This window comes from Liolophura sinensis, chromosome 6 (genome assembly GCF_032854445.1).
Source record: "Liolophura sinensis isolate JHLJ2023 chromosome 6, CUHK_Ljap_v2, whole genome shotgun sequence".
Classification (NCBI taxonomy): domain Eukaryota; kingdom Metazoa; phylum Mollusca; class Polyplacophora; order Chitonida; family Chitonidae; genus Liolophura; species Liolophura sinensis.
Genome location: NC_088300.1, coordinates 77,304,725 through 77,320,507, shown reverse-complemented (window position 1 = coordinate 77,320,507; position 15,783 = coordinate 77,304,725). Strand labels below are relative to the sequence as shown.

Below are 15,783 nucleotides of genomic sequence, written 5' to 3'. Positions count from 1 at the left end.
TGACTACATCCATATATATATACACCGTCACGCTCCTTAGGTGAATACCATGATGTAACCGTGAACTAAACTACCAAGACCTGTATCCAGACCTTCACCTGAATCAGTGTTTATGTCCAGCAACCCGCATAAATCCCACTCAGAAAAATAGCAAGTCGGTAAACATGGAGCGATTAAGACCGAAACACATGTCAAGTTCAAGCAACCGAGAAATTGTTTTCTCTCGTAGGAACGCTAGCATTTCATCGCACGCGGGCAAGCCATACCTGTCTCTCCAGGTAATAAATTGACGTAGCTGTCATACTTAACAGCTATTCGAACTACGATGATTGTGTAGCGGAGAGAGGCACAATTAAAAAGTGTTTGCATTAGTTCTGCAGCGGGAAAAGCGACGGAAAAGAGAAAATATTGGGGATTGCAACTGACATTTGAAGACAGAAGTTTTCGATTTCGTCTGAAGAATAACTATCCATGTACATATAAAACACGTAGATTTAATGGCTAAGGAAGGCGCAATGAACGTATGCAATAATCTCTTTAGTATCATAGTTAATGTCCATTATGTGGCAAATAAAACAACTCTAGTCAATCATTTAGATGTAGATGACCCCGAAGAACCAGAAAATGTGAGCTACAATAACCTGTAGGTTAACACTTTGTAAGTATGTGTCAGTGTATACAAAATAAACCGAGAACCAATCAATGTGAAAGCTTTACGTGTGAGTGGTAAAGCTTTGGATTGGGAAAACTGAAATATCCAACCTTGGAGTTTTTATTCCCAGTTTCCTGTGTTAATTTTTATTAAATTAACATAGTGTCAAGGGGAGGGAACTTGGACAGGTGACTGGTAAATTTTGGGATTAAACGATTTTCGCTAAAAGGGTTTCAAAAAGACTTCAAAAGTTAAACAATCCTTGATCAATACCACGCCGATTAAACTCCACATATCCGCGCTTTCCCGGTAAATCCAATGTTTGCTTCGTTGATGGTGAATGACAGGTTTGGCTAGCGAGTTGTCTTAACCCGACTGTTACATTCTCGCGACTATAGGCTGAATGCAGCGAAACTTTACCTCATCGAGGTGTGCCAAAATTCACGGCTGTCAGGATCGTATATTCATAAACTGTCTCGTCTGACACCTCTAAACTTGTTTACCCCAACAAGTATGTGAAAAATGAGGTAGTTTGGTATGGATGAAATTAAAGACGGTAGTGGGCATGGCACCTACCACGTCGTTGAACATCTTGTCTCCACCAGTTTTCTGTATGATAAATAATAGTTCAATTAAATTAAACGTTGAGATCCGATATTCGTCTGTTTTAAATCAGATACTGTTAAAAAGTATACCTCAACGTGTAATTTAATTGAACTAGATGAAGATTAATCTAAAGCTGATTGATTTATTTACGTGCTTTTTTCTTTTACTCCTTATTCAGGAATATCTGACCTGTACTACAGTGATCACGTTTATTGTTGGAGGTCACAGGATAGAGCCCCGAGATATCGTGCGATACTCGGCAAACGTCAGGACGAATGGCTGCAGCATAGGCAGCCAGAGATGGGTGCGATCTACGTGGTCATGATCTGGTCTGAGGAAGTGTAGAGCGCTCGGTCAGACAGGACCCTCCTTCTGATAGTATTGGTGAAACAGGCACCTCAACATGACCAGGCTTCTTGGTCATCACCTGGAAAACGCCTTGCCTTATCTACGTCACACAACTGAAAGTTGGCAGCTTCATCACCAAGAATATGGCATCTTATCCTGGTCACGCTGGTGACAGTTAGCAACTTCATCAACAGGAAAACGCCTTGTCTTATCCAGGACACACTGGTGACAGCAGCTTCATCACCAGGAAAACGTCTTGTCTTATCCAGGACACATCTCTGAAAGTTGTTACATTCTCGCGACTATATGCAGCGAAACTTTACCTCATCGAGGTGTGCCAAACCCGAAGAAAAACATCCAGGTCACACTGCTGCAAGTTGACAGCTTCATCACCAGGAAAACGTCTTGTCTTATCCAGGACACACTGGTGACAGTTAGCAGTTTCATCACCAGGAAAACGCCTTGTCTTATCCGGAACACTGCTTCATCACAACGAAAGCACATTGTTTCATCCAGAACATCGTGATGAAAATGAGCAGTTTCATCACCTAAAGATCACTTTTTCCTGACTAGAACATAACAATGAATGTTAGCAGCTTTACTGGTTTGGCAGTGGCATTTAGCAGTTTTACTGGTATGGCAGTGGCATTAAGCAGTTTTACTAGTTTGGCAGTGGCATTTAGCAGTTTTACTGGTTTGGCAGTGGCATTTAGCAGTTTTACTGGTTTGGCAGTGGCATTAAGCAGTTTTACTGGTATGGCAGTGGCATTAAGCAGTTTTACTGGTTTGGCACTGGCATTAAGCAGTTTTACTAGTTTGGCAGTGGTATTTAACAGTTTTACTGGTATGGCAGTGGCATTAAGCAGTTTTTCTGGTTTGGCAGTGGCATTAAGCAGTTTTACTAGTTTGGCAGTGGCATTCAGTTTAGAAATTTCAGATATTTAACCCACCCATTAACCTGACCATCATCTATATTTTAAGTGACATATTCTTGAATTCAATATAAATGAGACAATCAAATAAGCAAATAGCTCTACTTTTGAAACACTTAAGATATGTTTTAATTGTGACAGTAATCCATCAGTTTACAATGCATTTCTTTGTTCAAGGAAAACCATGAAAGCTTTTGTCATCTTGATTTGTTGTATTTTATTTTTATGTGAACAATCACAATGAACAAATAACACATATGACAATGTTGTCACAAACATCTGAGAATATGTCTCTTAGATGACGATACATTCTACACTACTGATGGGACACTGAGCAAATACACATTAACAGTATATATGTGGGACAAAAGAACTGAGGTTCCAGAAGAAGTAAGTCATCGGCGACAGACACATCCTAGATGAATAGCTGTCAGTGTAAGATATAAACCGTGAGAAAAGACAAAGAGCCACATTGTACACAGTATAATAATCTCAGCACATCGTACTATACACACACCTCCTTGTTTTCTCAGTGTTTTGACAGCTCACATGGTATGACGCCTTCATGACATATACACCTGTGATCAAATAAATAACAAAGTATTACACAAGTACACATATGTAAATGCAATTTTTCTGGCAAAGAAAAGAACACCACCAACGTTTATCTTTCTTGAAATATGGCCTCTGACACCAGCTCAACTGAAAACATCTTGGCAAAAAAAGCTGTCTATATGTATACCAGGCGGATGTATGGTACCTAAGTGGATCAAAATGTGAAAAAAACTAAATAATCATTGATATCTATGCTTCTCGCTTTTACGATTAAAATTCATTACTAAAACCTCATTGCAAACATTTCGGACACCATGTTCCTTCTGAATCCATCACAAAAACACCCGTGTGTAGTGATTCTCTCTTGTACATGAATATAAAGATTCAAACACAACTCAACAATGTAACAATCTTCTCAGTGATGCCTATCAGAGGCCGGTCTCTATCATGTTAACCAGGGCTTTCCCAATACCAAAGACTAAGAACTGAAGCTGAATATTAACCATATAAGTGGAGAAGGACTGTACCAAAACCAATGGAACAGTCTGATGAACACGAACTTCATCAACACAGCAATTCTCATATGATACACAGTTAACCAGACACATGTAACAAATGTTCATTGTGAGACAACTTTAGTCTAATACACTGTAAGAAAAAGAGGGAATATTTTCCCCTCTAATTAGTATCATTACAAACTGTGCGTCATGATTTTTTGTCCTGATAAACACGTGAGAAGGGATTATGACAAAGAAGCTCAGATTTTATATTCTTTCATTCCTCGTTTAGGTCCCTTATGAGAATATTTTCACTGTTTGATCTTCCTGGCTTTCTTTTCCGTCTCACTCTCTTCAGTGTCTGGTACAATTAATGTATCAAGCTGTAATCTACAGATAACAAACTGGTGGGGTTGCCCTGAATTAGTTTCTAGAAATATGTATGAGATACATCAACAATAATGTTACAACTATGTACAACATCAATCAATGTAGATTCTCCATGTAAACACTATATACAGTCTGAGGCTCTGACTTTGGTGTCACCACAAGTAACTATTTACAACATCTAGTTTGGTTGAGACTGGAGTCACTATATATACAGAATACACCAACGCAGCCGCTATGACCACAGCAAGGGGAGGTAACTCCCATGGAATAGTGAAGCCCCTTGCTTCTCCCTGGATTATCCACCTTGGCACAGTGGGAAGATCACGTCTTGCAACTTCATCTACAGCACAACCAGTTTGAGGTAAATTGTTTATTACTGTTTAGAAAAAGTCCCTGCAGAGTTCCACTGGTGAAGCTCATCTCGTTGTATTATTGCTGTCAGCCACAACTATACGTAGCACTTCTGGAAAAGCAAAGACAATACACATCAGGTCTGTACACAATGTCATCAGTAACAATTAGACAATTGCCTGTACTAATCACTATGTTGTAAGTTTAACATAAAACTGATGACGAGCAATGCAAGGGCCCTCTAGGATGCACTTTATCCTGATTAAGTAGTAACTTTTCAATAGCAATAGAGTAATAGTTTTCTTGAGAAGGATAATGGACTCAGTACATCACCAGATATGTGACAAACTCCCTGACCTAAAGCCACAGTCCAATCAAACAAGGGAGGTCCTTCAGAGTTCTACTCTGGCTCGAGCCAGCCTTCATTTAACATCAGTTTATACTTTCAAGTAGTTTTATAGTGTGATCTGTGTGTGATGAAACAAGATGTCATGCTTCCTTGTCATGTATTGTCTCCTTTTAAAAATCAACACACCCATGTAGCCATGCTTAACTTTTTAACACCACAGCCTTCCATACTGTGGACCAATGACCTCAACACAAGTCTTTGAACACAGAAATAATATGACGGGAACTTGTAGGAGTCAACCTAAACAAAAAAAGGAAAAAAAGAGAAAAGGACATCAGTTGAGGAAAATTGTGACTTACTGCGTGCACAGTTCCTTCCCCAGTGAGTGGGCGGACATTTGCACCTGCCCTTCCTGCACCTTCCTCCATTGAGGCATGGAGAGATACACATGTGCTTAATGGTCTTGCGGCAGAGCTTGCCCCTGGGTCCATCAGGACAGGAGCACTGCCCTGGCTTCTCACACACAAAACCAAACTGACAAGGAGGTGTGCAGATTGCTGCAAGGTAAGAGAAGGTGTAAGGAGGGGCATAGTGTGTTGAAACTTGGCCTTGTAACATTTATTTTCCATACACTCACTATTCACGACTGGATAAACAAATTCATGAATTTATAAATGGATTCGTTCCGAGAATGTTTCTGCTGAAATACACAACAGGCTTCTGTATATCAAGGTGAAACCAAACTAAGCTAAGACTTGACTATTTAAAAACTTACAACCAAAAATTCAAATCAGTCAAGTCATCTTAACAGGATGTGAAAACGATTTGTCAAAAAACTATGATTAAGGTTTTTCCTGTCTCGGCCGCAGTTCTACAATCTCACCATTTTGACAGGCAACGCCCTTGTACCCTGGGCTGCAGTGACACTGATTCTTCGCTATGCACGCTCCTCCGTTTTTACAGGATGGGTTACACGTTAGCCAGTTGGGCATTCCTGCAACACAATGAACAGTATTCCTGTGACACCACTAAACAGGCACCTCAACATTAATAGGCTTCCTGTGACAACCAAACAGGCACCTCCACACGACCAGGCTTCCTTTGACACAACCAAACAGGCACTTCAACACAAACAGGCTTCCTGTGACAACCAAACAGGTACTTCAGCATGACCAGGCTTCCTGTGAAAACCAAACAGGCACCTCCACATGACCAGGCTTCCTTTGACACAACCAAACAGGCACCTCAACACAAACAGGCTTCCTGTGACACGACCAAACAGGCACATCAACCTGACGAGGCTTCCTTTGACAGCCAAACAGGTACATCATTATGACCAGGCTTCCTGTGACAACCAAACAGGTATCTCAACTTCAACAGGTTTCCTGTGACACAACCAAACAGGTACCTCAACATGACCAGCTTCCTGTGACACAACCAAACAGGTACCGCAACATGACCAGCTTCCTGTGACAACCAAACAGGAACCTCAACTTGGTGGAAGGAAACCGGGCAGGGCCCGGGGGAAACCCACGACCATCCGCAGGTTGCTGGAAGACCCTCAACTTTAACAGAATTGCTTTGACACAACCAACAAGCACCTCAACTTCAACAGGTTTCCTGTGACACAATAAGACAGACACATCAACATCAACAGGCTTTCTGTGACACATCCAGACAGACACATCAGCACGAACATGATCAGGCTTCCTTTGACACTACCTAACACACAAATCAACAAACAGGCTTCCTGTGACACAACCAAACAGACAAATCAACAAACAGGCTTCCTGTGACACAACCACAAACATGTGTCCATGCTGATGAGATTGTTATGAAGTAATCTAGAGCCTGCAACTGGCAGTTGTGGACTAACTTGGCCAACACCTTACGAAGTGTCATTGGAATTTAATTTAGATGCCTAAAATACCTGATGAGTATGTCCCACCATACTGTTATCAATAATTGTATGTTCACATCTTGAGAAACCAAACTAGACTGAGTTGACAAAATATGACAGACTTTCAGCTGGTATATGTCCTCAGATGTACTTAAATAAATTCCTTCATTTTGAAATACACAACAAAAAGTCTTAACCACAAATAGCTATATATGTACATGTAAAATTGACCAACTGAGATCCCTAAAACTTTTAATAACTTCCTACGGAGAAGCATACTCTTTATTTCTTTTGTTCTCAACTTTCCCTTCAGTCTCCCCTTGCCATACCGCCTTTGTGAACTCACCTTGATGCCTGGCCTTCCTACGACAGCAGAGCGCTCCAGTGACCTTGCCCTCCTGATAGTTGCAGCTAGAGTGCCGTGGGTCGTACACATCCACCCGACCCTTGGAGAAGCAGGAACTGCGGTGGAGGCGAATCCGGCTACACTTTGTACCCACACCTGCCATCTTCTTAGAGTAACACCTGTGAACCACAGAATCAGGGGACTGTGACAAGCTGCACTGATATTTCCCCCTTGGGGCCTCCGTGGCTCAGTTGGTTAGCACGTTAGCGCAGAGTAATGACCTCTCACCAATGCAGTCATTGTGAGTTCAAGTCATGCTGGCTTCCTCTCTGGCTGTACGTGGGAAGATCTGTCAGCAATCTGCCGATGGTCGTGGGCTTCCCCCGGGCTCTGCTCGGTTTCCTTCCACCTTAATACTAGCCAATGTCTTATAAGTGAAATATTCTTAAGTATGGCGTAAAACACCAATCAAATAAATAAATAAAGAAATTTTTCACCTACATGTAGGCTGACTTGTGCCAGACACAAAACTAACTGAAGTTAATAATAATTCTTATTTGTGGTCAGTCAACATCATTTGCATAAATTGAGAAGTTCAATTAACAAAGTATTGTGACAGTTGTCCTAAGCCCTATGTGATTTTCTCCCATCAACAAACTAAGCCACTACCACTAAAACAAAGTGTAACAATTGTATAATAGAAAACAACCCTGAAAATCTCGCTTTTGAGAAATCAGTGAACTGTACATTAAAGAAAAAATCTAAGCCTTTGTGTAAAATTCATTCACAACTGTGACTTACTCTTTTTGTGTCCAGCTGACATCAGATTTGCACAATCATAATGAACACAGCAGTCATAGAGCAGACACTCACCTACTGCAGTGGTCTCCAGTATTGGCAGCGTTCAGGGCGTAGCATCCCTTCAGGCCCAGGATATCGGCCCAGCTCAGTCTGTTAAGGCTATGCTTGTCTTTAGGGTTACACACTGCCCACCCTTTAGCACACAAGTGCCGTGCACGCTTCACATGGCCGGACCAGCGGCCAGCGCAGGCGTGGACATCCCGATGACGCAGCAAGCCCTCAGTCGACCCGTCAGAACACCCTGATGAATAATCTGGTGCAGAAAACAGAAATTGTTCCGCTCTAATGAATCAAAGGTACTTTTGCCCCAGGATAATGAAACTATACGCTTTCAGTAAATCTTCCACCTTTTCACCCTCTAAAGCACTGTTTTCAGTGGAATTTATGCATGCAACTATCATGAAAATGATTTGTTTGTGTTATTAAAGATGCAAACCGTGCAAATTATTTCTCTACAAACCATAGTCCTCTCAGAATATTTCACAATATTTTCAGAGGTTGTTGAGGAATTAGGGTGAGTCATGTGGTGTATTTGTTCCCTGAGCTCAGATTTCAATGGAAATGCTCATTTTCAATTTTTTGTCATCAAAGTTACAGACAAATCTCAGTAGTGAAATAAGAATTCCTGAAATACGTCACAATCTGAGTGCAGTAAAGTTTTTGAAAGTTATTCCAAGCTAAGTCTAACGCAGCCTTGTGACCCTGGACCTGTAATACACAAAACTACCCTACATTCCCAAAGAGTAGAAACAATGAGCTACTAGCACCAATAATTATCATTCACTTTCTAAAACATCATTAACTTGGATACATAACACAGAGTACTTAATAAATCTATATAAAAAGGCAAATTCTTCATTTATGCTTTTGAATTGCCTGAGCTGTCTGAGTTGCTTGAGCAGAAGGATGAACTGAAGTTTTTCTTAGCTATCAAACTGGTGACTTCACAATAACCTACTGTGTCAGAAGACTACAAACTTTTCACACATCTTCCCTCGATAAATCATAGTGACAAACAATGAACACTTTATCATTTTTTATTTAAAATAACGTCACAAGTCGTTATAAATCCATTAAGTGATTAAACTCAATTAACACCGAATTTGTGCTTATAAAATGAGATATTCTGAGGAATAAGATGTGTGAAGATGTGAAGAGCAAAGCTGTGAAACATGAAAGTTTTTGTGTTTTTGTGTCTGCAGACCACCTACATGTAGATCGCTCATAAATCCTACCTGTGACTTTGACGTGTGAGGTGGCTGTGTCGATTCCTTCACTGTTAATCACCTCACAGGTGTACAGCCCGCTGTCAGCTGTGCGTGACAAGGTCACCAACAAGTCACCTGCCAAACAAGTACAGTTACCTCCCTTCAGCTGTGACATTTTGCAATAATCATGTGATAAATACAGACAAATGAGAGCAAGAGAATTTCTGAAAACAATGTGTCTTAGCAAAACTGTCAGGCTTGCCAGGTAGCTTGACCTAGACCTTAGATACATATTATATCCATGGCTAGATATTGACATTTTCACATCCACAATAGAGGTACACTGCTTGCTGGTTTAAAAAGGTTATTATCTCATTAAATAATTCAATTCAATAACTGAAAATTCAAGTAATAAGATCATTTCAACTTAATTTGTCAGTCTTCAATAACATGCAATTCCACATTCACAGTATGAAACTGAGTAACAGCAGAATCTGACTCCAGTTGAGGAGAAATTTAACAATGCAACTAATATTGCTGGTGGCAGTACAACCTGGCCAAACAATACTCAATATGATCTAGTAGATGTTGAAGTACATTTTGAAAATCTGTCCATCCACCTTGTAGAGATAACAGGACATCCATAACATAATTCAAAAGGCAACGGGTAATATATTAAAGGATAAATAATGAAAAGGTACTATAAAAATAAAAGTAAGGTTTTTATGGAAAATGAAGAAAAATGTGCCCAAAAAAACAAGAATTTTTTTTCATTTTTGAGACATATTTTATATTTCTAAAAATAAACCCATCATTTTATGCATATTTTCTGTCAAAGGTCAGGAATATTTGGAAATGACGTCATCAATGAACATACTGGGAATGGTGGAACAGCTTTGATTCTCCTCCACATTGCTTTGACAGCAAGCTATCACCACTGACATCACCACAGCAGGCTTCTTAATTTCTAACAACTGGGGCCTTATAAACCTTGTAGTTTAAAGTCATATACATGCCCCAAGAACAAAGATGAGAATCATTATGATACTGGAGAATTCCAATTTAATACATGTAGACAGAGGGGCCAGAGCATAGACAAATGAACAGTATTAAATCCCTGTACCTGAGCTAAGAACGGAGAGCCTGGAGTTGTTGTGGGGCAGTTGTTTGCCATCCTTGTACCAGAGTGTTCGTGGGGGAGGGTAACCACTGGCCTTACATGTCAGCAGGAAGATGTGACCACTGAACACATGCATCTGTTCCTGTGGCTTCACAATCACACGAGGTGGTTTACCTGGTGAAATACAAATAAACAACAGTAATGACATACTTGGTGGAAAACTGATCTAGCAGTTCTGAAAGCCCCCAAAATATAAGTACAGCCTAGACTCTAAGACTGCTTTCTTGATAATGAAGGTACGTGTGTAGCCAGATGTATAATTCTGGGGATCTAGCACAGCTATGACTATGACATTTTTTCCCATTGTCTTCAGTTAACAAGTGCACAACCTTGCTTACAGAAATACTGTGCACAGTCATTCTAGCATAGTTTTCAATGAACTGTGTACAATCGTGACTACGGAAATATTGTACAAGCTGTTTCAAACAAACCAAACCTCACTTTATGAAATACACTGTACTATGCACAGCTTTTCCTATGTAGTTTCCCATGACCTGTGTACAACCAAAATTACAGGAATATTGTATATGCACCGTTTCCAATGCACTGTGTAGGCCTACAGCCACAATTTCAAAAATATTGTACAAGCAGTCCAATGAACTGTGCATCATCACACTTGGAGAAGCTCTGCTAGGCCAGTGTCTACCGAATTTACACTACTACTCTAGCAGATATACAGAACAAGCAAAGTGTCCAATAAACTCTGCCCATGCAACTCCTCTGGCAGACATACATGTTCAGGTACTGTATAAACACAGTGTCATATGATATGATCGATCGTCAAATTTCCATAAAAACCGAGTACATTTATGACACAAGACATACCATGTTTGGGTATAACATTGAACATTATCAATCACACCTTCTATTTTATTCCAGTTGTTCTGATCAAAACTGAAGAGGTCTACCAAAGTCTCACAACAAACTTTCAATTTGGGTTATCAGAACAAGGTAACATTATCTTACCTGGATTTCTGCAACAGAGCACTCCACTGGTGAGTCCAGGGAGATAACTGCATGCTCTCCTGAAGTGTGAGTCAACACAGCAGCTGGCATCCATGCGGCCCCCGGAGATGCAGGAGGACTGGCCGGGGCTCTTATATGGGCAGCCTTTACCGATACCTGCTAGGTCATCCTTTAAACAAGGCAATAAGGGATATATACAGTTATCAATCAGATTAGGAGATCAAAAAAATAATACTAAATGACAGAGAAGAGACACATACAAATGCCATTAGGCAAATAATATCTTCAAGACAACTGCAGCATTTAAATTTGCTAAATACAATAATATTAACCAAATAGCGTATTATCATGCTTCTCTCATACAAATTAACAATTACCTCAGACTGAACTATTATCAAATGATGATGTACCTTCAAAATGAACTCAGGCTAAACTAATAAGTAGTGATGCTGTACCTTCAGTATGAACTCAAGCTAAATGTCATCAAGTGATGCTGTACCTTCAATAATACCTCAGGCTAGTCCAGTATCAAAGACTAAATTAGTATCAAGTGATGCTGTGGTCTCAGTGTAAGCCTCATCCTCACTTAGTATGAGCCTGTTTGGCAGGAAGCTATAAACCCTGACCTCTGGAGCCATGTGACCAGCAGTCTTCTCACTCGACTGCTTCAATATTCCTCATGGTGTATGGACCATATAAAAACGTGCTTCAACAGGCTTCAACAGATGTTTCCAACAGGCTAAATGAGACATGACTTAACACAAAGCTGCCACACTAACATGTCCAGTTTTTAATCCAACAGATAATAAAAACAAAAAGTGTTTCTCTGTAAGCAACAAACTTTATGAGCAATTTTTCATTCTGTTGAAGACCCTGCCTGTCCGGACACATCTGTTTGTAATAAGGCACATTCAAGAGGCCAATGGATACAGTGCATGTCTATATGGTATAAGCAGTACAAACCTATAAATTCTGAGCCTGCTGGCCACAATATATTTACCGCAGGTTAGTTCATAATTATGTTATATGATGAGCTTGTACACTGTCGAGTTGCAGAAAGATAAATAACTTGTCACACTTCACCTGGCAGAATTATCTGTAGCAGGAGACACAGGGAAATCCGACACCCATTCAAACACTGATATCAATGAAACCAATCTGCTTCATGCATGTAAACAGCAACCCCACTATGTGAAGATGCCACATCTAATAATTAATGGTACATACATTATCAAATAAAAATAAGTTAATTTATCTACATTATAGCTTTCTTCTCTTACACATCTCCAGAATGATCATCTACTGGAGTTACAGCATTTAGCTCACTGTTATATTTCACAAATACATAAAGATGAAGTTATCTATAATAAAACCCATTTTATAAAGCAAGTCTTCTATCAACAACCATCTTAACTGCATAAACAACCAGGTGTGAAGCTGTGCCTGCCCATCAGCCCAGACCTCATCTTGGCACTGCAGTTTTCTTCAACACACAGCCCAGTGCATAAATCTTCATCTATCAGTCCTCTACATGACACATCATCTGCCCATACACCAACCAGGCCCATTTTCACTGATGAATTATCGACAGAAGCTTCACATAGCTGTTTTGGTGTGATATATTTTCTAGTGATTTGTACTCCAGTTGACAGGCTGTGTTTAGAGAGAGAGCAAGCCGGGTCTTGCCTCCAATTACCCCTATGGGCACAGAACAAACTGATCTGATCCTCAATGGCCACTCAACCACCAACACAAAAGACTGTCTTTCTCGATTTAACCTTCACAGATTCTTTTCCAAAGAGGTCAATTTGTAGCTGACAAATTCCTCATGCTGCTCTCCAGACAAAACTTTTTCCACAATGTTCTATCATGCCTTTTTAACTGTGACAATTCTAGGCTTCCACTAGGTTACCTGTAAACATCACATGAATTCTTTGCCGTTTTCCATTCTTGGAACATTCTACTTTTGGACAAACACATCAGAATATTATGTCAGGCATACTGAGCTTTGGACAATCTTACAGCAATTTAGGATTTGTCCTTTGTTCTAGTCACATGTGAATATGTGAATCATTTGTGTTAATATGCCAGAGTTTAACCTTGAGTTCTGCTCTGGTATATCATCACTACATAAGACATCTTAAAGCTGATCAACACCTTGGCCTATCTCTCATTTTTCTGCCTTTGTTGCAACATGTCTCAACATTTTCAACCAGTTCATTAAAGAAATACTCCTAATGACGCTCTCCTAAAGGAGCTTTATTATTTATTCACGTAAACTTTTTTAAAACCACAATTGAGAGTTCCCAACAGAAGTAATTTGTTAGAAATCCTGCAATGGTTTCAAGGCACATTTGGCAAATATGGAATGTAATTCATATTGAAACAAGCAAGATTAAACACTGGTTAAAAACATATTAATTTGAATTAAGTTTTCAAATTTCATTTACTAGCGCAGGAAACATATTTTCTTCTCCATGACAATGATAAATGAGAATTGTATTAATATTGTCCAAATATCTAGACAACAAGCACATGTTTTATGGGTATTGCCATGACCTGTCACATTTAGGCAGAGTGGTTACTATCAGAAACAGTGACCAGTCAGACCATGCACTGACCAGTCCTGACCTTATTATAAACACATGTTCAGCCCAGGGTGAAATTGATGACTCCTGGTGTCTGAGAACTTGGCCACAAACATGGTCAGAAATTCCACAGGATGAAGGCCATCCCACTGACTGACACTGTCCAGTCCTCACAAATGTCCAGCCAGCATACTGTCCAGTCCTCACATATGTCCAGCCAGCATACTGTCCAGTCCTCACATATGTTCAGTGTCAGCACAGTGTCCCTGAGGGCCCAGAGATGACCACAGGAAATTACCCATAGATCAGGTGATTAATTATGGACTGATTGGTGATGACATAAACCATAAACCATGGACAAGTTGATTCATGTTCCACACCCCTATTAACAACACCAATGTCTTGTCAACAAGCTTGTGGGAATCTGGCTGGTCAACCCCATGACTGTACATCTAACTACTAGCTTAAAGTTGCTGAGAACTTGTAGAAAATAGTTCACGCAACTATGAATTATTAAAAAAGACAGCAGCTTGCATACAATTCATATTTGGCCTGACAATCTTTTTTCTGCATGTTGCTTTAAGATGCTATAGGACTTGCAGTCACTGAGGCTTCACAAACAGTTACCATGCTAAAGGATGTCACTATGAATTACAGTCACTGAGGCTTCACAAACAGTTACCATTCTAGAGGATGTCATCATGAATTGCAGTTAGTGAGGCTTCAGAAACAATAAATATTCAATCCCTTATCAAGCTCAGAGCTTTTGTGCCTACTGTGGGCGGAGGGCACTACCTTACTGCTGATTACCAGACATACGTCACAGGGGAGTTAAAAGGGGGTAGACCCACATGTCCCTAGGTGTTCATCATAAGCCTACATGTCAGCAAACCCAATTACCTCTGCTGAAAACAAAGAATTCACACTCAATTTAAAAAAGAAAACACAGTACATCATTTGTTGTTGGTAACATGTGCCAAAAGTTGTACAGACTCTTCTTCCTTTAGTTTCTTCTGTAAAGTGTTCAGGCCATAACATTAGTTTCTGTGTAAAACATGAACAGGTGTTGAATTTCTCCAAGATTTTATACTCTATTTCATGTAGTTCTTCTTCCTTCCACAGTTATTCTTCACAGCATATCAAAGAGCCACTCACATGACACATCAGACTACATCTGCAGTTTTAGTTTAAAACAGGATGACAAATTGCCTAACTTAGTTACCAGTCAAGTCTCAGACCATAAAGGTAAGTCACGATGTCAGAAGTTGTATGAATTTCCATCAGACAATGTTCTTTTACTGAGCCAATTCTAGAAAATAACTGAAGGGTCTGATTCCAACTTTAAACTTTTTCTTTTCATGAAATTCATTACCAGTACTCCAAATGATGCTTCCTGAGAGCTTTAAAGTCTATGGATGAAAGAAATCTGTATGAAAACTAACCTTTTTATTGGGAACCTCATCATAACATTGTTCAATTTTCTCTTAGGTTTTAACACAGTTAGATTAGTTTGGGCTCTTGATATGACCCTGTGTTGGTATCCTTAAAACTTGAACGAAAACCCGCACTTTACAGGCTTGTACCTGATAAATGAGACACCTACTGTATCTGCACAATGCCTGTGTACTGGGTAAAGCATTATGCCATCAAGCTGAAGGAGTTGTCATTTTTTTCATAAATATGTTTCACCTGTATCTCGTGGTTTGTGATTGGTCTATATGTTTTTAAAGACCAACTACAAACAAACTACCACACAGCATAAAGTAAGCAGTAGGTAAATTTGCCATTAAGCAGAAGATAAGTCAGCTAGAGAGCCTGTGTCAGCTAGGTACATGTAGTGAGAGGCTGAGTGGTTGATGGGGAGTACTCATTCTGATGCAGCCACTGGATGTGATTACTGAAAAATGTCCCACCGCCTTGAGTGTGGTAGGGAGCTTTCATGTCTGACGGGTCGGACTTCAGACGATTGGTTAAAATTCAAATCCTATTCAAACTAGAGAAGATTGAGACAATCAACTTTCAAGGATCTGGTCAGTCATGCACAGGGATTGCAC

The 15,783-nt window shown here is 39.9% G+C and overlaps 1 protein-coding gene across 2 annotated transcripts in view; it reads right to left on the bottom strand.

Moving 5' to 3' along the window:
* Window positions 1–4,029: 4,029 nt before the first annotated feature.
* LOC135468071 (uncharacterized) overlaps window positions 4,030–15,783 on the bottom strand; it is a 74,030-nt gene continuing 62,276 nt past the window's right edge. For both annotated transcript variants that reach the window (XM_064746106.1, XM_064746107.1), the window contains 8 exons: window positions 11,142–11,310; window positions 10,119–10,289; window positions 9,023–9,130; window positions 7,800–8,040; window positions 6,927–7,105; window positions 5,564–5,674; window positions 5,040–5,237; window positions 4,030–4,443 (listed from right to left, as the gene is read on the bottom strand). In XM_064746106.1, coding sequence (XP_064602176.1) covers window positions 4,397–4,443; window positions 5,040–5,237; window positions 5,564–5,674; window positions 6,927–7,105; window positions 7,800–8,040; window positions 9,023–9,130; window positions 10,119–10,289; window positions 11,142–11,310 — 1,224 coding nt within the window. In that variant the 3' untranslated portion in view covers window positions 4,030–4,396. The remainder of the gene's footprint in view (window positions 4,444–5,039; window positions 5,238–5,563; window positions 5,675–6,926; window positions 7,106–7,799; window positions 8,041–9,022; window positions 9,131–10,118; window positions 10,290–11,141; window positions 11,311–15,783) is intronic.